The following is a 23,515-nucleotide window of genomic DNA, read 5'->3' on the forward strand; positions in this document are numbered from 1 at the left end:
AAGTTGCATCTTTGTCCACAATGCATTGAAAGTACAAACAAATTATATATTTAAATATAAAAAGTAGAAGCCAGGTACTGGTGGCTCACACCTGTAATCCTAGCTACTTAGGAGGCTGAGATATGAGGACTGTGGTTCAAAGCCGGCCTGGGAACAAAAGTCTGTGAGACTCTCATCTCCAATTACCCACCAGAAAATGAGAAATGGCACTGTGGCTCAAGTGGTAGAGTGCTAGCCTTGAGCATAAAAGCTCAGGGACAGCCCCTGAGCCCTGAGTTCAAATCCCATGTCTGACTCCCCGCCCCCCCCAAAGTAGAACTACCTGTTAGAAAAAAAACAAAAAGGCAGCAAAAGAAATATATATTTTTTAATACTATTAAGTACAGATTTAGAGACCAAAGAATATGGGATGGTAGCATTATTATATTCTTACAATTAATGAGAAAAAAGTTTCTGTGAGATGTTGATAGAAAAGTAACAGGCAGGGATGGGGATATAGCCTAGTGGCAAGAGTGCCTGCCTCGGATACACGAGGCCCTAGGTTCGATTCCCCAGCACCACATATACAGAAAACCGCCAGAAGCGGCGCTGTGGCTCAAGTGGCAGAGTGCTAGCCTTGAGCGGGAAGAAGCCAGGGACAGTGCTCAGGCCCTGAGTCCAAGGCCCAGGACTGGCCAAAAAAAAAAAAAAAGAAAAAAGAAAAGTAACAGGCATTCCTCAAAGAAGCAACTAGCCAAGAAATATGGGGGGAGGGGCTTCCATCTTACTAATAACCAACTTTATTTGCAGTAAAAAAATTTTAAAGGTTGCCATCATGCAGTCACCTACAAATATAAGACTACATATAGGTTAAAAGGCATAGGTTTGGGTAATGTGGACACTGGCTTACCCAATACTAAAAGAAGAATCTTTCTAGAGGTTACTGTATATCAGAATGGGCTCATCTGTTCCCATCTCTTAAAAGTAAATGAGTTATAACCTGAGTAAGTTTTAGAATCCTCTACCAACATCATAAGCAGTATTACTAATTGTTGTTATGTTTTAACAGCATTCTCTAATCACCAATTTTCTCACTGCCAAACGCCTACATTTAGTCCTCATTATTTGCCCATGGTATCTTGATTCTGGAAACTCTCATCATTTTACATTTAAAACTAACTATAACCTCTCTATCATAAGAAGCTTCCATGGTTCTATCCACAATATTTTTACTCAATCTCAGCACACTATTCCATTTACATGGTTTCATATTAAACACAATATAATTGAATTTCAGAAAAATTGTTTCCTATGTCAATCTAGGAAGGACATTGTTTCTCATCTTTAAAAAGAGGTGTTGTCATTATTTGCTAGTTATTAACATGCTTTGTACTTGAAACTTAACATTTTGGAATCTTTACCATATTTCAGGAAGATGACAATATCTTAATAGGTTTTGAATCTTCCCTCAAATATGTTCTTTCCTTCCCATCTCACTACCACAACAACCCCTTATCAGTCTCTCTCTTCTACTTCCCTCCTCCTGTCCATCAGCTCACTTTTCTGAGGTTCCTAGAAGCTCCAAGAATAAACTAAAATCTCTAAAGCTCAATCTTAATGTCTTTCCACGATTTGACCCCATCAAATCATAGCACTTTTTTTACTTCTCCACACTATAATATTAACAGAAGACAATCATTTTCAAAATATCTATCTTCTTTTCTATCCAGTTATCATAGCTTCCATTAATCTTTTTTTTTTTTTTTTTTTTGGCCAATCCTGGGGCTTGAACTCAGGGCCTGGGTGCTATCCATGAGCTTCTTTAGCTCAAGGCTATCCCTCTACCACTTAAGCCACAGCTCCACTTTCAGCTTTTTCTGTGTATGTGATAGCAAGGAACAGAACCCAGGGTTTCATGCATGCTAGGCAAGCCACTAAGTCACCTTCCCAGCCTGCTTCTATTAATCTTGAAGCCTAGCATACTCTTTTTTCCTAAGCTAAGCAAGAGCATAAAGCACTGAGATTAAGCCCCAGTTCTAGCAATAAATAAATTAAACAAAAACTCAGTTATCAAACATTTCTGAAAATGTACTGTATGCTGCTTCACAGATCGACCTATTTTTCTCCTTCTGAGTTTTTAACTAATTATTTTTTATTATTAGCTAGTTTATGACAAGCTAACAAAAAGAAAGGGAGTTACTATGAGCATACAAAAAAAAACCCTGAGGTTATATTAATAATTTCTCACACAATGTAAACAAATGCTTAAACAGCAAGAAAAATTACACACAGACAAACATACAGGGCATGCATGTAGATAAGTATATGATGCACAATAAGCAGCTAATCTAATAACTTGAATAAATTGACTGACAACCTAAATGCAGGAATGAATGAATAGTAATCAAATGTAGTACTTTTATGTATAAATACCTGATAGATTCAGTGTCTATGTGCACAGGTGCTATCCTCTCTAAGAGAAACTTGATCATTTCCAGGAAAGGATTTGTAGGCTGTTTAGGGTTGCCCAACTTCTTAGTTATTTCGCGCTGTAATGCAGATTTTTTAAAATATTACAAAAACATTAGACAAATGATTATATTCTTAAGCATTCCCAACAATTAAAGTACTGGTATTAGAGAAAAAAAAAAAACAATAACAAGTACATAAAAACAGGTAGGGGCTGAGAATGAGGCTTAGTGGTCAAGTGCTTGCCGAGCATGCATGAAGCCCTGGGTTTGATTCCTCAGTATCACATAAACAGAAAAGGCTGGAAGTGGTGCTGTGGCTCACTGTGGTAGAGTGCTAGCCTTGAGCAAAAACAGCTCAGGACAGTGCCCTCAAGCTCCAGGACTGGCAAAAAATAAAATAAAAACAGCTAGGTAAGAACTGAATATAGAAGAAAAGTCACATTCAAGTAAACAGGGGGAAAAAGATTATTCAATACAACACAGAAATAACTGGAAAACATTTGGATCAAAAACAAAGTGAGGTCTCAATCTCATGGGCTATGCCAAAAATGGAATAAAGGGATAAAAATACAAAACAAAGGAGAAATGGATACACAAACTTTACCAAGCAAAAATATTGGAGAAACTTCTTAAAACTAGATTACTGGATTTTATTCTGTCAATTTAGGGTAAAGCTTAAAATGTATCCTTCTCTAAAACGCATCTCAGAAAATATACAGTTTAAGATACACAGAGTAAGAAATACTGACATATGGGGGCCGGAATGTGGCTTGGCAGTAGAATGCTTGCCTAGCATGCATGAAGCCCTGGGTTCAATTCCTCAGCACCACATAAGCAGAAAAGGCTGGAAGTGGCGCTGTGGCTCACTGTGGTAGAGTGCTAGCCTTGAGCAAAAGGAAGCCTGGGATAGTGCTCAGGCAGAGAGAGAGAGAGAGAGAGAGAGAGAGAGAGAGAGAGAGAGAGAGAGAGAGAGAGAGAGAGCTGTGTATATGACAATTTCTAAATTTTATTCATAGATATAAATACTTTCATTGAAAGAGTAGACAACAAAACATTTGGAGTTATTGCTCAAATATTATCTCTTCCAATTTCTAAGCTTACCACACAACCTTCAGCCTGCTTGCAGGAACACGTTGGACTAACAAGCACTTCTAGCTGTTTCCTTATTTTCTCATCATCTTCTAACACCTGTGTGAACTTCTTCATGAAATCTTGAGCCTTACCAGGATCTGGCAAGTTTCCTTAAAGTAAGTCAGAATAGGAACAATTTTAATTTTAATGATTTTTAAAAATCACTAACTTTATTTCCAAATTCAACTTAGAGTAATAAATTGTGAGGCATCAAAAATAGACTATTTTCACAAGTCTGCTTGCTAGAAATACAAACAAGATCACTGTTAAGAAACATTTACACAAGATAAGCTGAATTGGCTATTTCTAGGTAACTTCTCTTAATGTTTCTTGAAGACATTAATTCCCAACCTGAATAATACCTATTTTACTACTACTCCCTTGTGCTGATTACATATAGTGCTCACTCAAAATGCATAGCAAAAAAACTTTACTTTTAATAAATTATTGTTCAGCTGGGCGCTGATGGCTCACACCTGTAATCCTATTCAAGTGGCTGAGATCAGAAGATTGTGGTTCAAAGCCACCCAGGGAAAGAAAAGCCAAGAGACACTTATCTCCAATTAAGCACTGATAGAGCACTACTGGCCTTTATAAGAGTGCAGGGACAGCACTCAGACTCTGGGTTCAAGAGCCAAGGCTTGCACATGCAAACACACACGCAAACATACACACACAGACACATACACACACAGACACAGACACACACACACACACACACACACACAGAAAAAGAGAACAAGAAGAAATAAATTATTTTCCTGTAATTCCTTCCTTTTTGATTCTTAAACCAAACCAGTGATAATTCATATATACATGCACACTGTATAAAACATATACTGATCAAGATGTTCCTTGTTTAACTGCTAAATTTATTACTACTAGATTGGAAAGCATAGTCTTTGTAGATGTCATACTAGCTATTCATGTTGCTCTTAGTATGGTTTATTCAGGTTACTTAACTGCTATAGAGAACTAGACTTGGAGTTCTCTAAATAACAGAAATTATAACATAAACCTTTGGACTGCCCAAAATAGTAGAACTTCAACTAAATCTTAAAATGAATACATCACTGAATCATTTGCAGTATGACCTTTTCAGGCCTCATGTACAAAAATCAATTATAAAGAAATAGAACTGCATTACAGCATAATAAATGCTTGCTTTACAGAAGATGAATATTTATATAATTTTAAGCAGTAAGTTTAAAAATGTAATAAACACCTTACAGAAGCACTAATGTAACACTTTACGTTTCAAACAGCAATTCACAGTGTTTAATGGTGTTCAGGAAACAACTGGGCATTTTTTTTCCTTTTTATCAGGGAGAAGAGGGTGCCAGTTCTTGGGCTTGAACTTGAGCAAATTTGTCCCTGAACAATTTTTTGCTTGAGGCCAACACTGAGCCATGGCTCCCCATCTGGCTTTTCTGGTATTTAACTGGAGAAAAAGAGTCTCAGATTTCTGCCTGGCTTTGAGCCACAATCCATAGGTCTCAGCCCCCTGAATAACCAAAATTACAATGTGAGCCATTGCCACCAGGAAGTGAAAAGTATTTTTAAGTAACTTGGAAAATGTCATTTCAGGGACTAGGAATATGGCCTAGTGGTAAAGTGCTCGCCTTGTATACATGAAGCCCTGGGTTCAATTCCTCAGCACCACATATATAGAAAAAGCCAGAAGTGGCGGTGTGGCTCAAGTGGTAGAGTGCAAGCCTTGAGCAACAAGAAGCCAGGGACAGTGCTCAGGCCCTGAGTTCAAGCCCCACAACTGGAAAAAAAAAAAAACAGAAAATGTTATTTTACAACCCTTTTATAATAGACAGGCAGAATACTAAAGTCTGCTGCTGAAGAAAACAAAGGGAAAGGAAAAATTGAAAAAAAAAAAGTTAAACCTTAAATTCGGCATTCTACAAACATGGATAACCGTGAAAAACTTTTTCTCATAATACTATCAGCTTCTTTCTAAATTTACTTTTCTACTTTAAAGATGTTATGTAGTTAATATTTTTCGCTCATAATTTTAATTCAGTGTAAAATTAGTTTAAGATGGATTCATGTTAGCGCAAAATACACTAAAGAACAGATTTAGTTCTCACAATACTGATTTAAATAAATTCTTAAGAATGAATTTATGAATAAATCCTTCATCAAGTTCTTAGTGTTCATATGAGATACAGAAGAAAATTTAAAATTCTTTATGCAAAATAAATGAAAATGTGAAAAAAGAAAAACTCAGTGAAGTGCTGTAAATTAAGCAAAAACACTTTACTCATTTCCTGTATGACAGTCTAAAATAAAACTGCACTTACATTGTAATAAATATTTCACTCAAATTTTAAAGATTTTAAAAAACTTACTTGTAATAACCATCACTTTTGAAAATATGGCCTTGACACTGGTATCTGTCTGTAAATCACACACAAAAAATGTAAAATTAGGATTCTCAATATTGTTTAAAATATTAATCTACATAAATGCTGGATGGATTCAGAAGCTTGCTAAAGGAAGTTAAAGGCCAAGTAAAGTATGAGAACGGATCCTCAAGTATTTGGAATTTAAAGTACTAAACAACAACATAAGGAAACATAAGATTTCTGTTGCTTTATTTGGGATAAGACATGGTGCTGAGCTTTCAGAAAGTTCATCCACATGAGAATAAAATGGAATTTCCAGTTTGATATTGAAAATGACAGTCACTTCTGAATGACACTGGGCAAATAATTTAGTTACATAAAGTAGAAGGACCATATTGCTGAAAATTTAAACTGATTTAATTGGACTGAATAATGAAGTAAACAAACAAAAAAAAACCCTAAGACTTTAAGAGTATTCTTGGTAAAACAGGAAGAAATATAAACAAGAAAGTTATAAATATATGTGGATTTATTCCTAACTTTAACTCTGTAATGTCCAATATTGTAAATATTAAATAATCAGAGAGAAACCTTCTAAGTCTTCTGACAATACAAGTTACTGCATTTTATAGTATTATCTTAGAAGCTCTCACCAAATAAAACTTAAAAGGACAGTGAAAGTCTCAAAAACACCTATATTTTACTGCGTTCTCATACAACATGGTTGCCAGAACTATGATATACATGTTTAATGTGTCAGGCTGGTATTAAAACTTCAGTAATACCTAAAAATCAAGAATAACTGTATACACGTACATATAAGTGTGTATATGTATAACAATTTTGCATGTCCAGAAGAAAGCAAATTAGAAAGGGCTTTTACTCAAAGATTACTGAAACACATTGACTACATGCAATACTGCTTCCACTAGTTAAGAGAAAGAAATTAGTAGAATCATTAAATTAGTTAAGTCATTTATTATGCAGGAAAACACATTCTAGCAACCTTAATACATCAGTGATCATTGAGAAAAGGTCAAATCATGCTCAACGAAACAAAATAAGGCCACTATTAGCATAAAACTACTACTCAGATGTAAACTTCATTCAACAGGTCAGACAAGTGACACAAAGTGCCTTATTTTCTAGAATCTCTAAATCACATAAAATACTGCGAGGTTCACTAAAAATTGCTACAAGATTCTTAAAACAACTAGCCAATATATCATAGAGAAAGTGTAAATTTTTTCCCTTTGAATGAAACAATACTGCTCTAGTGACCTCCATCTTAAAAATACAAGGTATACATAACAAAGGAAAGTCAGGGAGATCCTTATGGATTGTAAAGGAAATAAAAATAACATTGTTTTCCCTAAATACAATTTTAAATGACTAGGCATGTTTTCAGATCAATTATGCCTCTCATATGCTAACATACAAAATTCTCAAAAGAAAAATCAAGTTAGAATCTAAATGTATACAAATAAAATACACATTTACTGGATGAGTAACACATTCAATTATGTTATTACAATAAGGTTAAGAAACAGAATTACTGTAATATTAATTGTAAGTAAAAACATAAGTGTAATGAATAATAATTACATGATTGTGCAAACTTTCTAAAACCATGTAAAGATACTGGGAGTATCTCAGTGTGACAAAATAAAGTGCAATATTTATTCTATTTTCTAAGCTTTCATTAATACTATTGCTTCTTTATCTTCAGCTGCCAAAAACCTTAATTTTGAGCATAGAAAAACAAATTAAATTCTCTTTCCTGTTGGAAAGTACTTTATCAAACTATAGTAAATAATTTTAAATGTTCTATACAATGAATTTCTTCAAATTTGTACTTGTCTAAAGCAGGAATCCTATATCTACAGTCAGAACTCTTCCAAAGAGCTCAGCAGCAATGTTAAAATGGTGTGTGTGTATATACACATATGTGAACAATGATCCATGTATTTTTTTAAACTTAGCATGAAAAGAAAGCTTTTCCTTAAAATTCAACATACTTTGGGCTGCTTAATTAAGTCAAGTAAATCCTTTACTTGATGTCGAAGCAGATTTTGACATTTCCACATTTCATTCAATGCTCTGAAAAGCATAAACATAAAAAACAAGTTATAAATTCTTTCAACAACATACCTGTAAAATAAAGTTCTAATGTAAAAAATTACAGTGATGGGTTAAAATTCATAGGACTAAGCAACCAATAATGTACAGAGGAAGAAAAGAATCAATATAACAGATGATAAACAGGAGCCAAAATAGGGATTTACGGCAGTTGTATTTTGTTTTGTATGAAAGTAGACAGGATCTATTAACTGGAGACTATTTCTAAATAAGAGGTAAGACTTAACTGAAAAATTACGAAGTGAGAAATAAGGAATAATTAATGAAGTAAGGTTCAAAAGTACACTAAAAAGAGTGCAATAAAAGACATAAAAAGAAGATTGCAGGGCTGGGAATGTGGCTTAGTGATACAGTGCTTGCCTAGCATGCATGAAGCCCTGGGGCTCAATTCCTCAGCACCACATAAATAGAAAAAGCCACAAGTGGCACTGCTCAAGTGGTAAGAGTGCTTGCTAGCCTTGAGGAAAAAGAAGTCAGGGACAGTGCTCGGGCCCTCATTTCAAGCCCCAGGACTGGCCAAAAAAACCCAAAGAAAGAAAGAAAAGGAAAGATTGCAATAAAAGAATGAGGAAACATTTTCCTAATTTAGGTAGCATATGTTACTTAGAAGTTTTAAACTAAAATTATTTATGCTATGTGAATAATATATTCATTTCATATGGAAAAATACTGGTTTTTTCCTAGTAGCATTGTAGTGTAGAAATTTAATATAAAAAGAAATTATATAGGTACTCAGGAAACACAGTATATCAGAGAACAATTAATGTTGATATATTGTTATAGAATAGCAGAACTACTCATTTTTTATTTTAAAGGAAATCTTTTGAAAATATTTTCTGTAAGTTTACTTTCAATATCTACATTCCTATTAATTACCACACCATTATGAAGCACTGACAGGCAAGTATTTTAAAAATATAGAAACATGAAATAACCTTGTTTACTTTAAAACAAAAAAAGAATAGCTTAATATTTCCATTTACCCCTTTAACAATGTTTTAAAAATACCTCTGGATTTTATAAAGGAGATTACCTACTTAAAGAATTTGTAAACTCAAATGTCTTTATAATACTCATTCAAAAACAGTTCCAGTAAAGTAACAGTACTAGGTTATTTTCATTTCACAACTGAAATTTTCAATACCTGATTAATTTAAAGCTATTAGAGGTTCCAGAAATTTCACAGGCAAAATTTATTAATGTAAACATAGGAAGCAAAATTACTATTTCATCAGATGGTTATAGAAATTAGTAAGACTTGTATAACTAAAACATATTTAAGGCCACAGTCATCATCTGTGCATTCAAAAGTCAATGTGAGGGCTGGGGATATAGCCTAGTGGCAAGAGTGCCTGCCTCATATACACGAGGCCCTAGGTTCGATTCCCCAGCACCACATATACAGAAAACGGCCAGAAGCGGCGCTGTGGCTCAAGTGGCAGAGTGCTAGCCTTGAGCGGGAAGAAGCCAGGGATAGTGCTCAGGCCCTGAGTCCAAGGCCCAGGACTGGCGAAAAAAAAAAAAAAAAAGTCAATGTGAACTCAAAAGTCAATGCTCACTTCTATGTAACTTATCATTACTTATAATTTCTGACTCAGAGTTTCAATCTTGCCTCACTTAAAGAGAAAATTATCTAGCCTACTTCAAGTGTTTCTTAATTTACATATGTAATCTCAAGTAATGCTAAAAATTGAAACTACTATAAATTTAGCTGAAATCAAAAAGTGACCATCACTAAGAATTTATTTAAAGCATACTTAAGGAACTGTCATTTAATGTATGTTAATACAATCACTAAATAACAAGACAATTTGTCCGCATTTATTGCCTTTCTAACTTTTCTTCTTTAAAAAACAAATGATACAAGAACAAGCAATAAATTGCAACAAGAAAATACAAATCCATTCACTTAATCATAGCCTAAATGCCAGTTATACCAACAAATAAATGTGAAAACTTTAGGTAAGAGCCTAGATGCTCTCTTTCATTAGTTATCTAACAGTTTAAACAGACAACTAATTCTCTTATCATGCCACAAGTCTAAGTTAACTTAAAAAACAAAACAAAAAGCTATCATTGGTTTTGGTCATGTTTTTTTCTAAATATACTAATGCCCAGGATATATTCCAGACAAATTAAATGAGAACCTCTTAAGAAAAGTTAGGCCGGGCAGCTCACGCCTGTAATCCTGGCTACTCAGGAAATGAGACTTCCGGATCACAGTTCAAAACCAGCACTGGCAGCAAAGTCCATGAGACTCTCATCTCCAGTTAACACTAGAAAACAAAGTGGCACTGTGGCTCAAAGTGGTAGAGTGCACTGAGTGAAAAAAACCTCAGAGACAGTGTCTAGGCCCTAAGTTCAAGTCTATGACAGATGGGGGGATTGGAGGGGAGAAAATAGTTGTCAATACTTTTCAAACCTTTCAAATGCAGTCAAATATGAGAAACCATTTTTAATCATACCTTAGATTAACTTTTTTACATGTAGACTAAATCATAAAATGATCACAGTACTACTACTTAAAATGTGAATAAACAGAAATAGAAATAACACAAATGCCCATTCTCTCCAATGACTAAAATTTCTAATGTGAAAATAATGAAATAAAATTATAGATTAGAGAGATGTGGCTTAGTGGAGAGTGCTTACCTAGCATGCCTGAGTTCAATTCCTGAGTACCATATAAGTAAAACAAACAATTTAAAAATAATACATTTAGGGGGCTGGGGATATAGCCTAGTGGCAAGAGTGCCTGCCTCGGATACACGAGGCCCTAGGTTCGATTCCCCAGCACCACATATACAGAAAACGGCCAGAAGCGGCGCTGTGGCTCAAGTGGCAGAGTGCTAGCCTTGAGCGGGAAGAAGCCAGGGACGGTGCTCAGGCACTGAGTCCAAGGCCCAGGACTGGCCAAAAAAATAAAAATAAAAAAATAATACATTGAAGTTATAAAAAAAAACAAAAACTTATAGACTAACAGCCTACCACTAATGACATGAGTGACCTACAACTATATGTAATATGATGGATAAATCACAGAAACATCAGAGTAAAAAACAACCACAGAAGACTGAACATATATTTGTATGAACTTAAAAATAAAGCAAAACTGTTATTAATGGAAGCAAACATATACACATGCATATATATAAATGGTAAAATTTAATAGGAGATAAGAAAAACAGAGACTAAAGGGTATCTCTGAAGTAAGACAGAAGGAGAAAGCAAAGGGTTCACAAACTGGAGGTAGACCGTAGATGCTTCGTAATCACATGTGATTATTTGTTATATTTAATGTTATAAAAAATATATAAGGGCAGGGCTGGGAATGTGGCTTATCAGTAGAGTGCTTGCCTAGCATGCATAAAGCCCTAGGTTCAATTCCTCAGAACCAATAAACAGAAAAAGGCAGAAGTGGCACTGTGGCTCAAGAGGTAGAGTGCTAGCCTTGAGCAAAAAGAAGCCAGGGACAGTGTCAGGCCCTGAGTTCAAGCCCCAGAACTTGCTATATATATGCTTCTGGAGAAAACAGGGAAGTATAAAGCATCAGAAAGTATAAATGTATATCAAACTACTAGGTTCTAGGCTCAGTACTTCAAAATACACATATCTCTATACACTTCTAGTCTTTAGTGTTACAAATCTTTTGAAAGGAACCACACTGAGCAACATGTATTCATGGGAGGTAATTTTTTTTTATCTCTAAGTATTAAAAGTGGCAAAAATATCAGAGCAATTTTTGTTTTTCAATTCACCTATTTCTGTGAAATCTCATTAACTTATCAGCCCTTTTATCCCGAGGCAAACAAAAACTCTGATCTAAATCATATTATAAAGTATGAATGACAAACCAATTTTCCAAAAGTTTAAGAATCTCTATTAAAGTGTCTGGCAAAAAAATAAGTAGTTTGTCAGAAAAAGCAATGGCAATATTCTTTTAAATCACTTAAAAATGACATAAGAGTTTATCTTTTTTTTGTTATTGTTCATTGTGGAACTTGAACTCAGGGCCTGAGAGCTGCCCCAGAGCTTTGGCACTCAAGGCTAGTGCTTACCACTTTGAGCTACCATGATAGTTCATTTGCCAATGATTAATTGGGACTAAGAATCTTACAGTCCTGCCTGGGCTGGCTTCTAACTGTGATCCTCAGATTTCAGACTCTTGAGCAGCTAGGATACAGGCATGAGCCAGTGGCACTTAGCAAGAGTTTATCTTAAAATAGACAAAAATCCATTATTCACAAATCATTTTTATAGAATTAAAATCTTTACATGTTAGCACAAACTTAAGTTTACTTTCAAGTTTTCAGTGTCATTTTTCAATATGTATCTTGTAAATTAGTGCTTTCCTTTTAAAGCCAGTCAGGTATATTTACAATATAAGTAAGGATTTATGTTGATATATGTAGTGTTACAGCTAATTTATAACTATTTTTCTTATTTTCTTTTCTATTTCTAGTAAAAGTTTCCATTACTGCTGGCTCACACCTGTAATCCTAGCTACTTAAAAGACTGAGACAGAGAATCGCTGTTCGAAGCCAGCCTGAGTAGGAAAAGTCTGTGAGCCTCTTACCTCCAATTAACCATCAGAAAGCCAGAAGTAGGAGCTATGGCTCAAAATGGTAGAGTAGTAGTCTTGATTACAAAGATCAGAGGCCATGCCCAGGCCCTGAGATCAGGCCCCACAATCAAGAGGGGGGAAAAAGTTTTCATTACTTTGCCAGCTACCACTGGCTCACACTTGGAATCCTATCTACTCAGAGGCTGAGAAGCACAGTTCAAAGCCAATTTGAGCAGAAAAATCTGTGACACTGACCCAATTAAGTATCAAAATCACAAGAAGTTGCTGAGAATATGGCCTAGTGGTAAAGTGCTCTCCTCATATACATGAAGCCCTGGGTTCGATTCCTCAGCACCACATATATAGAAAAAACCAGAAGTGACGCTGTGGCTCAAGAGGTAGAGTGCTAGCCTTGAGCAAAAGGAAGCCAAGGACAGTGCTCAAACGCTTAGTCCACACCCCAGGACTGGCAGCAAAAACAAAACAAATAAACAAAATCGCAAGAAGTACAGCTGTGGTTCAAATGGTAGAGCACTACCCTTTTTATTCTTTTAAGAGTAATCATTTAACTTTTATCATGCATACCTAACATAGCTGATATGTCTGCCCAGTTTTTTATATGACCAAAGAATATTTAGCACATTTAATAGTTATTACTTACCTATTTTCTTACATGTTATTACCTGACAGGTACACCTAGTATTCAGAATTTCACAAAGGCCTCACACCACACAACTAGAACAGTGGGCAGTGAGTGGAAGAAGTTCTTTTGCTGTGTCTGTCTAGGCATGGAGGGGCTAGGGAAGCAAGGGCTCCAGCGACACTAATAGAGTTCACATATGTTCCAGTATGCTGGTTAAAGTATCAGCCAAGATGCTGCCAAATTTTAAATCCACACCCACTTTGTTGACAAAGAAAACTTTCTATTATAATGGTTTCTATGATCTTTGGATATTGAGATATTAAAGTGTTTAAAATTGTTGCTGTTTCTTCCATATTAATTAATACTCTCTTTGTGGATGTAATTTCCTTTTTAACCAAAATTTTTTTCTTTAGTCATTTTTTTCACAAAGGTGTCAATTCTCTCACATTTTGCTTAATTGTTACTTTTAATCATGAATAAAATATTCGAGTCAAGATGGCCAGATTTACCATGATTTCCAACAAACATGAGCTTCAAATAGGATATACCATATTTCATTCACTTTAAGAGGCTATTGAATGTATCATGAGGAAAATAGCCGTCAACTAATTATGGTAAACCAATAAATTATTCTAGGATGCATTTAAATTAGTTTTATAAATTTATAACAAATAAAATCAAATGTTGTAGCTTGTCCTTGTGCTAAAATACAACACTGTGCTGAGGCTATAGAGCTAAAAAATTTATACATTACTGCATACACCATATTAGAAACCAGGACCATGTGAGAATAAGAAGTTAGCATTTTATAAGACTTTTTTTTTGGGGGGGGGGGTGGGCGGGAGGGTACGGGGTCACTGATGGGGCTTGAAGTTAGTGTCTGGGAACTGTCCCTCAGCTTCTTTTGCTCAAGGTTAGCACTCTACCACTTAAGCCACAGTGCCTCTTACGGACTGCCTTTTTTGTCTATGTGGTACTGAGAAATCAAACCCAAGGCTTCAAGCATGCTAAGCAAGCACTCTACTACTAAGCTACATTCCCAGCCCAAGACCTTTTTCATGTTAAATGAAACGGAAACCAAATAAAAAACCTTTGAAAATATGAATATCATATTTCTTGGTAAAAATCTGAAGGGAAAAAAGACAAATCCTTCAATTCCACATCAATTACCTTTACCTAGTTTTTAATTGCTTTTATTTAACTTAGTATTGTTGACAGCATTTTCTATTTTTAAAAAAGTCAAGTTGTTTATTGTGTCTTGACCCTTTCAATAGCATTTATATTAGATAGTTTACACATTAAAATATAGGCATCCATGGTTTTTCTGTAAAATCTAATGTACCACAGAAGAATTTGACATTTGAGACATACTTCACAGCATTTAAATCCAGTGTGGCATATAAGTAATATAAGCACTTCATCCGTTCTGTAGTTTCCAAATTGTGGGGGACCATGTATTGAGCAAAGATCCGTTCAACAAGTAATCTACAAAAAGAACAGAAAAAGGCAACATATTGATTCTTAAATATACTACATTTGCAGACAAAATACCAAAATATGACTTAAAAAGGAAAAAACACAAGGCTGGAGATATGGCCTAGTGGCAACAGTGCTTGCCTCGTATACATGAGGCCCTGGGTACAATTCCCCAGCACCACATATACAGAAAACAGCCAGAAGTGGTGCTGTGGTTCAAGTGGCAGAGTGCTAGCCTTGAGCAAAAAGAAGCCAGGGACAGTGCTCAGGCCCTGAGTCCAAGCCCCAGGACTGGCAAAAAAAAACACACACACACACACACACAAAAACGTTACAAGCCCTCTGCATGAAGGTAGAATTGCCAAATTAATACTTTCTTTCTGAGCAAGAGTCCAGGAAAAGGACACTCTAATAGCCCTATACCTAAGCAAGTTAACCACAGCACCATAAACTTGGTCAAGGTGTGTATCAGAGACTTAATTTCTTATCTATTTAATAAAGAACCACACCAGATCGTTCCAAGCACCAAATACTAAATTTCTGTATGCTAAAGTTTACAAAAAGAATTTGCTAAGTTATTTACAGTTTTCATAGTAATCAACATATGAGCTGGAGGTGTGGTTCCATCATAGAGCACATGCTTAGCAATTTAGCAAGTATGAGGCATTGAGTTCAAAAGCCAGTACCTCTTATTGAGAAAAATAGATACATTATGAGCTATCATAATGACCCAACATAAATAAAGACAAGAGTTTAAAGGCCTAAGAAAAGTCCTTCCTCTTTTTATTTCCTTCACTGGACAGATCACCTGCTTTCCCAAACCAGGAAGGACAACAAATCACTGTCACTGCTGGGCTTCCAGAGGGGCCTAGAAGAGGAAGGAGACACTACCTCCAAAAAAAAAAAAAAATGTCCTGGGAAATTATAAAGTCAGTCTTTTTGCACTGATCATATACATATTCAAGAAGTTAACAATAGACGTGTTCTACAAAATTATTTTATAAAAATTACTAAAAAGGTTCTTTGTTGTTCATCTTAAATATCCAATTTGTAGTTTCTATACCTCTGTAAAATTTTAATGCAACTTACTGCTTCTTTCCTTGGTCTGACTTGCCACAGGCATTTGGATATCTCGAATAATTTGTCAAATCAATCAATTGTAAATAGTTTGAGGGCTCTATTAACAACTAAAGGGATATCATCAATACAAGATCTATCTTTAAACAAAAAAATGTGGGGAAGGAGTTGTTTTTTGTTGCTATTCTGTTTTGTGCCAATAGTGAGACTTGAATTAATGGGCCTCATTCATGCTTCACTTTGCTTTTATACTCAAGACTGGACTTCTGCTACTTTAGCCACATCTCCAGTTCTGAGTCTCTGCTGGTTAATGAGGTATGGGGGGTAGGACGGAATCTCACAGACTTGTCTGCCTAGGCTGGCTTTGCCCTGTGCTCTACAGATCTCAACCTCCTAAGCTGCTAGGATTATAGGAGTGAGCCATTAATTATCGTCCAACTAAATAATATATTTTTATATAAATTTATAACCTGCTTTTAGCCTTGAGAGGGATTGTTTGTATTTCAACTTTCTAAAATCTAAAGCTTGTTTTTTGACTGTATCTGAAAAAGTTAATGAAACAAAATTAAAGTTACAGCCATTTAATTCCTACTTTTAAATACTATTCTGTTCAAAAAATATAAAAGCTGTACCCATCCCTAATGTTACATATATACTACTGCTTCATTTATGTCTTTGGATAAAAAAAAAAAAAATTACTGGCTCCATTTGCCCTGTAAAAACTAAGGAGGGAGTTTAAGGTTATATATTAAGCAGTTGTACAAAATCATAGAACAAGTAGTTATATCCAAATCACCAAATATGATATATATATGTATATTCCTTAACTTACCGATCATCAATACTATTTTGATAATATATATGCAGCAATTTGTCCTTGATCCATGATATCTGTTTTGCAGCATCTTTTCCAGCTGCTGATTGTAAAGCATACTTCTTATATATTTGGGCAAGTCCCATCATGGCTTCTTTACGCACTCTCCACTTAAAACAAAAACAGAAAGTTCCATTTATAATGTAAATTTGCTCTCATTACATAAATTCAGTAAAGACTAGTATGCTATAGTTTTTCATTTCACTTAATACAACAGATAAAACCCTTCCCCTATAATGTAAAAACACTTCCATCATATAAATGTAGTTTTTCATTTCCCTTCATTTTTTACATTATCTTCAATTCTAAGATATTGAATATCAATATATATAATTACTATAGAGAAAAATCCAGCATTTCAAATGCAATTCCATTAAGCTTCCAGTATGAATTTAAAGCCCTAGGGGCAATTCTAATAACTACTTATTCCTTCTTACCCGTTTGTCTAATGTTCGCTCTCTCACAAAATTCAGTAAGTGATCATTGACGAGAAGAATATCCTTTTTAGCAGCTGTAACTATGGACACAATCACATCATGTCTAATAGCTTCCTCAGGGTCATGTGACCTCACTTTAAGATATTCTGAAAGAGAAGCTTTTCTTTGATTAAAATGGAAATTTTAGTAATTAAAATGCTTTAAAAGATTACACAGATCTTTGAAAATAAACCACAGCAAAGCCGAAACCTAAGTAAAATGTCCAACATTTCAAGAAAGTTATGATCAGGAAAAAGAAAAAAGAGGATTGCTAGTCCGTCCTTCACTAAAAACACAGGACTTACATGTAATTGAACAGTAAAATTCCCCTCAGGGTGGAAGTTGATTAGGTCGTTTCTAACTGAGTTAACTGAGTCATATAAAGAAAGAGGTGTATCAACAATTTAACATTTCAATTTTTGCTGACTACAGTAGCGCAAATCTGCAATCCTTGGTACTTGGGAGGCAGAGATTGAGAGATGGCAGTTGGATATCAGCTCAGGCACAAAAGTTCCTAAAACGCAATCTCAACCAATAGCTGGGCAGAACAGCATACACTTGTCATCCCCTGTGGGGAAGCAAAAGTAGGAGGATGTCAGACCAGGCTGGTCTGGTCACAAAATGAGCTCTTACTTCAAAATAATCCATGCAAAATATAGCAACTGCTACTAAGTATATAAGGCCCTGATTTCAAACCTCAGTACCACCAGAGGAGGGGGAAAAACTCATTGTTTTCCATATAAAAGGATAAAATAATCAGTCAGGTAGGCAGTGCTATTGGAAAGGGCTGAAGTATATTTTAACTAAATAAAGGAAATCTTTATTAAAGTGACTGAAAGAATAAATTTGGAATAGTAGCTGCCAAGAAAAAAAAAAAAAGGATGATGACAAGACAATTCTAAGTGAACTAAAAAAGGCCAAAATAAAGACAGAAGAAAGAACAAACACTTAAAACTGATCAATCAGTAGACAGGTTCTTAAAATATAAAGCAGAGTTCACACCTGCAATAGGTAAGATAAAACAAAATTAACACTTTAACAATGAAATTTAAGGAAGTGCCTACAATAAAAATGAATTTAACAAAATACTAGTCATCTATTTTTATTTGGAGACCAGTAAACATAAAAATTTGGTTACTAGAATTGGATTAATAAAAATAGCCAAGTTTATTCACTAATGTTAGCTTGTGAATAAATGTAATTTCTCTGTAAGTTAACACTTAACGATTATATTCCAAAGATGGAGAAGATCACTAACTGTACCTTAAATCTCTCTACTTTCAGCGTTTTATACTAAAATGAACTATTCTAATAGGGAGACCGTGCTTATAAAGAAAAACAGCAACAAAACTGAAGAAATGTTAATGTCATCAGATATCTTACCCAGTAAATAGTTTTTAGTACTGACATCTCAAATGAAGCATGTTAATTTGATCAAGTTCATCTCTCCAAGATCGTTTTATACTTCATATTTCAAGCAACACATTATTTTATGTGTCACAGAAAAAGAAAAAGAGACATACCAACAATTTTAAGATGCATCCTAATTTTCTTAAACCAGTCATTCAATTTAAACACGTATTATACAAAAGCTATTAGTTCACAGACAGGAGGCATGAGAGGAAGAGATAACAGAGAATATGGAAATTCTCAAGGATTCATTTTAAAAGCATCTATTAATACTCTTCAAAAATGTTGAACCTGGGGCTGGGAATATGGCCTAGTGGCAAGAGTGCTTGCCTCCAACACATGAAGCTCTCGGTTCCATTCCCCAGCACCACATATATGGAAAACGGCCAGAAGGGGCGCTGTGGCTCAGGTGGCAGAGAGTGCTAGCCTTGAGCGGGAAGAAGCCAGGGACAGTGCTCAGGCCCTGAGTCCAAGGCCCAGGACTGGCCAAAAAAATAAAAAATTTTTAAAAAAATTTTTAAAAAAATGTTGAATCTGTATCCCTCAAAATTTGGTTGGAAGACTTAGAATGAATCTCATAAACAAGGTCAACAATAAAAGATTCTTTGTGTATATGTGACAGACACATTTATTTCTACTCACCAAGCACCTGCAAAGCAGGTACAAGGCCTTGAGTTCAAGCCCCAGTTTGCCCAGAAAAGAAAAACAAGAACTCATAGCAAAAGAAATCTGTCGACAAATTTTGGTTGTTAGAGAGAGGACATGTAAAGGACAAAGGGAAAAGATGAAATCTAAAAAAAAAAAAGAAAACAACAGGCAAGCTTATACTCAGAGAACTTAGAAAATGTTTAGCAATCTCAGGCACCAAGAGAAAAGATAAATGAAGACTACAAATGAAAAGTAGTTGGAAATCTGCATGAACAGTAGAAAGAATCCTGGGCCACGAAGAGGCCAAAGGCTAGAAAATAATATAGTAACATTAAAGATGTCATAAAAGCTGAAATTATATGCTGCCTCCAGGTGAAACATTAAAAACTATGCTAAGGACTAAAAAGGCTACTGATAAAATTATTCTTATCTACAGTGTATATTAGATGTCTAGGAAAAAAAACCCACCATGTATAATCGTGGCTCAAGTGTGATACCAACCAACGATCATGGCTCAAATGTCAATTGAGAACAAGAAAGCCAGCTACGGGCTGGGGATGTAGCCTAGTGGCAAGAGTGCCTGCCTCGGATACACGAGGCCCTAGGTTCGATTCCCCAGCACCACATATACAGAAAACGGCCAGAAGCGGCGCTGTGGCTCAAGTGGCAGAGTGCTAGCCTTGAGCGGGAAGACGCCAGGGACAGTGCTCAGGCCCTGAGTCCAAGGCCCAGGACTGGCCAAAAAAAAAAAAAAAGAAAGCCAGCTACATCAATATCAACTCAAAGGCCTCAGGAGAAATATTAGAACTTATAAGCATAGGCAAGAACTTTCTGAAAAGAGTCCCAGGGGCACAAAATATAGAAGAACTGACAAATGGGATTACATCACAACTAAGAAGTTTCTGCAAAGCAAAGGATAATTACTAAACTAGAAAGACAGCCAGCAGACTGGGCGATGATCTTTACCACCTATACACATGACAAAGGCATGATATCTAAAATACAAAGGCGTTAAAAAAAATTAACATCCCCAAAAAACTAATAAACCAATAAATAAATGGTCAAAGGAACTAAATAGAGACTTCTCAGAAGAAGAATGGCTAATAAGCACATGAGAAAATGCTCAACAAAACTGGCCATAAACAAAATGCAAATCAAAACAACTGTGAGATTCCATCTCACCCCAGTTAGATAAGCCAATGTGAGAATCCAACCTACAACAAATGCTGGCAGGAATGTCTGGGGAAAAGGGGAGTAGGGGAAAGCCCTTTTGCACTGCTGGTGGGAATGTGAACTAATATAACCACTCTGGACAGCAGTCTAGAAATTCCTCAAAAAAACTCAACATAGAGGTGTTGGGACTATGGCCTAGTGGCAGAGTGTGTGCCTTGTATACTTGAAGCCCTGGGTTCAATTCCTCAGCACCACATATATAAAAAAAAGCCAGAAGTGACGCTGTGACTCAAGTGGTAGAGCACTAGCCTTCCTCAAAAAGAAGCCAAGGACAGTGCTCAGGCCCTGAGTTCAAGCCCCAGGACTGGCAAAAAAAAAACAAAACAAAACCTCACATAGAATTTCCTTATGATGCAGTCATACCATTCTTGAGTTATCTATCCAGATCATTGCAAGTCAGGATATAGTAAAGACACCTGCATATCCATGATCATTGCTGCACTATTCACAACAGTCAACTATAGAAACAGCCCAGATGCCCTAAAATATAGATGGACCAAAAAAATGTGATGCATATACACAATGGAATTATATTCATCCATTAAAAATAGTATTATGTCTTTCCAGAAAATGGATGGACTGAGAACAAATCATTTTATATGAGGTAAGCCAAGCTCAGAGAGACAAACAGTGCATGTTTTCTCTCATATGTAAAAGCTAGATCTAAAATACAAGTGGACATAATTTATACAGGACTCGTGGTGGTGGTGGTGATGGCGGCGGCGGCAGCAGCAGTAGTGTTGTTTTCCGCTTTTGTCTTTTTTGGGGGGAAGGGAGGGATTTGTGCAGAAATGGAGGAAGGATGAACAAATGCAGTCATGGAATTCAATATACACTAGTTGAAAATGAACTGTGCCATTTGTGGGCAGGGATGAAGGGAAAAACTAGGGTAAAGGGAAGGAAGGGATGACATTATCCAAAAAGAATTATACTCATTACCTGACTTATGAAATGGTAATCCCTCTGTACAACACTTTAATAATAATATAGAAAAACAGCTGAGTACAAGGACCTGACCTCAAGCCAAAGAACTAGTATCCCTTTCCCCAAAAAACACTAAGAAAAATATTAACTTCAAACACACTTAATATATGAAATAGAAGATAAGAAAATAGCAAAGAAATAAACAGTGAATAGCTAAATTAATTCATTAAATAGCAAAGGAAAAAAAGCCACATAATAAGACAGTAGGATCAACTCTATCAAATTCAGATAATATTTCAAGAAAATGCTTTAGATACATAACAATTATATATTCCTTTTATGCAAAGATACACTTAGGGTAGAGTTATAAAAACATGAACAGGTTGCAGACCAAATCATGACAGCAGTTATATAAAAAGAATATTTTCTAAGAGGCATTTTGACTGTAACTATGTTCCTATCTTTAATCTTTTAAATACCAAAGATGCTAAGATGTTTTGCAGAAAATGTGTTTATCTCTACTTTCTAAACTTTTCATTGTTCTTAAAAACTATAGGCAACAGATAACCTTTTTAATATAAAAATTTGAAGGTGTAAATTGCCTTAGTTTTTGTTTTTTGTTTTTTTGGCCAGTCCTGGGGCCTGGACTCAGGGCCTGAGCACTGTGCCTGGCTTCTTTTTGCTCAAGGCTAGCTCTCTGCCACTTGAGCCACAGCGCCACTTCTGGCCGTTTTCTGTATATGTGGTGCTGGGGAATCGAACCCAGGGCCTCATGTATACGAGGCAAGCACTCTTGCCACTAGGCGATATCCCCAGCCCCTGCCTTAGATTTTTTAATGTTATATCCAATTAGCACAATTCATTTATATATAAAATTGCTTTTCACTTATGTTCTTAAAATATTAGAGAATGCCTCTTATAATGTATAATTAGACAAGACTTACTCAAGTACGAATGCTTGTCTGTAAACTAAGAAACTAATTGCTCAAGAAGGCACTAATTTCTTATAAACGTTTCTAACCTACACAGGAACTATAGTATAAATATTCTAAGTTCAGAAAATAAACCCCATGATGATAAATTGAAACAAGACTTTACTTTTCACAACAATCCCCCCAAAAAAAGTTTTTCTCTATAAAACTGATTATATTTTCACCAAAGAGCATTTAGTAATATTTGTTGTTACACATAAATAGTACCTGTTAAATCCTTTGCTAAATCAGGATGGTTCATGAGACAATGGCTAGCAAATTTCACACATTCCAGGCGGATTGGTACATGGATGTCATTAAATCTGATAAAACAAAAAAAAGTAGAGCTATTTTTAAAATAATATAAACAAACAAGGTTAATTCACATGAGCGTACTAAATATTACATGTGTACTTAAATAGATTTATATTTTATTTCACGAGTTGAAGAACAATGTAGGAGGGCTGGGAATATGGTCTAGTGGTCAAGTGCTTGCCTCATATACATGAAGCCATGGGTTCGATTCCTCAGTACCACATATATAGAAAAAGCCGGAAATGGTACTATGGCTCAAGTGGTAGATTGCTAACCTTGAGCAGAAAGAAGCCATGGACAGTGCTCAGGCCCTGAGTTCAAGCTCCAGGGCTGGCAAGAAAAAGAACAATGTAGGAAAATCCTAAGTAAAGTCTGTGTCTGTCTAAGATGTAGGAATAGAGTGAAACCTTTTTTATAAATGCACTTTCAAATATATGGTTAAAAAACAAAAAAAAAATGTTCAGAGTGTATGCATATATGCTTGCATATATATTTAAAAGAAAAATTACATAATCTACCATGTTTCAAAGAAAACTTTTCCTCAAGATATTATTTCTTAAGTACAGGATATTCACAAATAAATGACAAATCTCATGTTGAGCCCTGTTATTTTGTATTACATAATTCTAAACTATACCCCTGTTATAGTTCCACTAACAGCAAAGCAAGATTTTAAAATATATCTAAATATGTACATAAATATAAAAATTAAAACTCTAGTGGTTGTTCTATTTAAATCTCTTTAATCTTCATTCTCCATCTCTCTTTTGCCTTGTAGTTTATCGGAGCCAGTGTGAGTGTGTATGTGTGTGCACACACATGTATAT

The 23,515-nt window shown here is 35.3% G+C and overlaps 1 protein-coding gene across 9 annotated transcripts in view; it reads right to left on the minus strand.

The window, feature by feature from the left end:
• The window catches only part of Pds5b (PDS5 cohesin associated factor B), a 172,095-nt gene that overhangs the window by 67,803 nt on the left and 80,777 nt on the right, over positions 1–23,515 (minus strand). For 6 of the 9 annotated variants that reach the window (XM_048341532.1, XM_048341531.1, XM_048341536.1 and 3 more), the window contains 8 exons: positions 22,602–22,696; positions 17,149–17,306; positions 16,670–16,821; positions 14,656–14,769; positions 7,957–8,038; positions 5,942–5,990; positions 3,552–3,691; positions 2,413–2,528 (listed from right to left, as the gene is read on the minus strand). In XM_048341532.1, the coding sequence (XP_048197489.1) occupies positions 2,413–2,528; positions 3,552–3,691; positions 5,942–5,990; positions 7,957–8,038; positions 14,656–14,769; positions 16,670–16,821; positions 17,149–17,306; positions 22,602–22,696 (906 nt within the window). The remainder of the gene's footprint in view (positions 1–2,412; positions 2,529–3,551; positions 3,692–5,941; positions 5,991–7,956; positions 8,039–14,655; positions 14,770–16,669; positions 16,822–17,148; positions 17,307–22,601; positions 22,697–23,515) is intronic. The other 3 variants (XM_048341535.1, XM_048341534.1, XM_048341533.1) reach the window with 1 other exon arrangement.

Source organism: Perognathus longimembris, chromosome 3, assembly GCF_023159225.1.
Source record: "Perognathus longimembris pacificus isolate PPM17 chromosome 3, ASM2315922v1, whole genome shotgun sequence".
Lineage (NCBI taxonomy): Eukaryota > Metazoa > Chordata > Mammalia > Rodentia > Heteromyidae > Perognathus > Perognathus longimembris.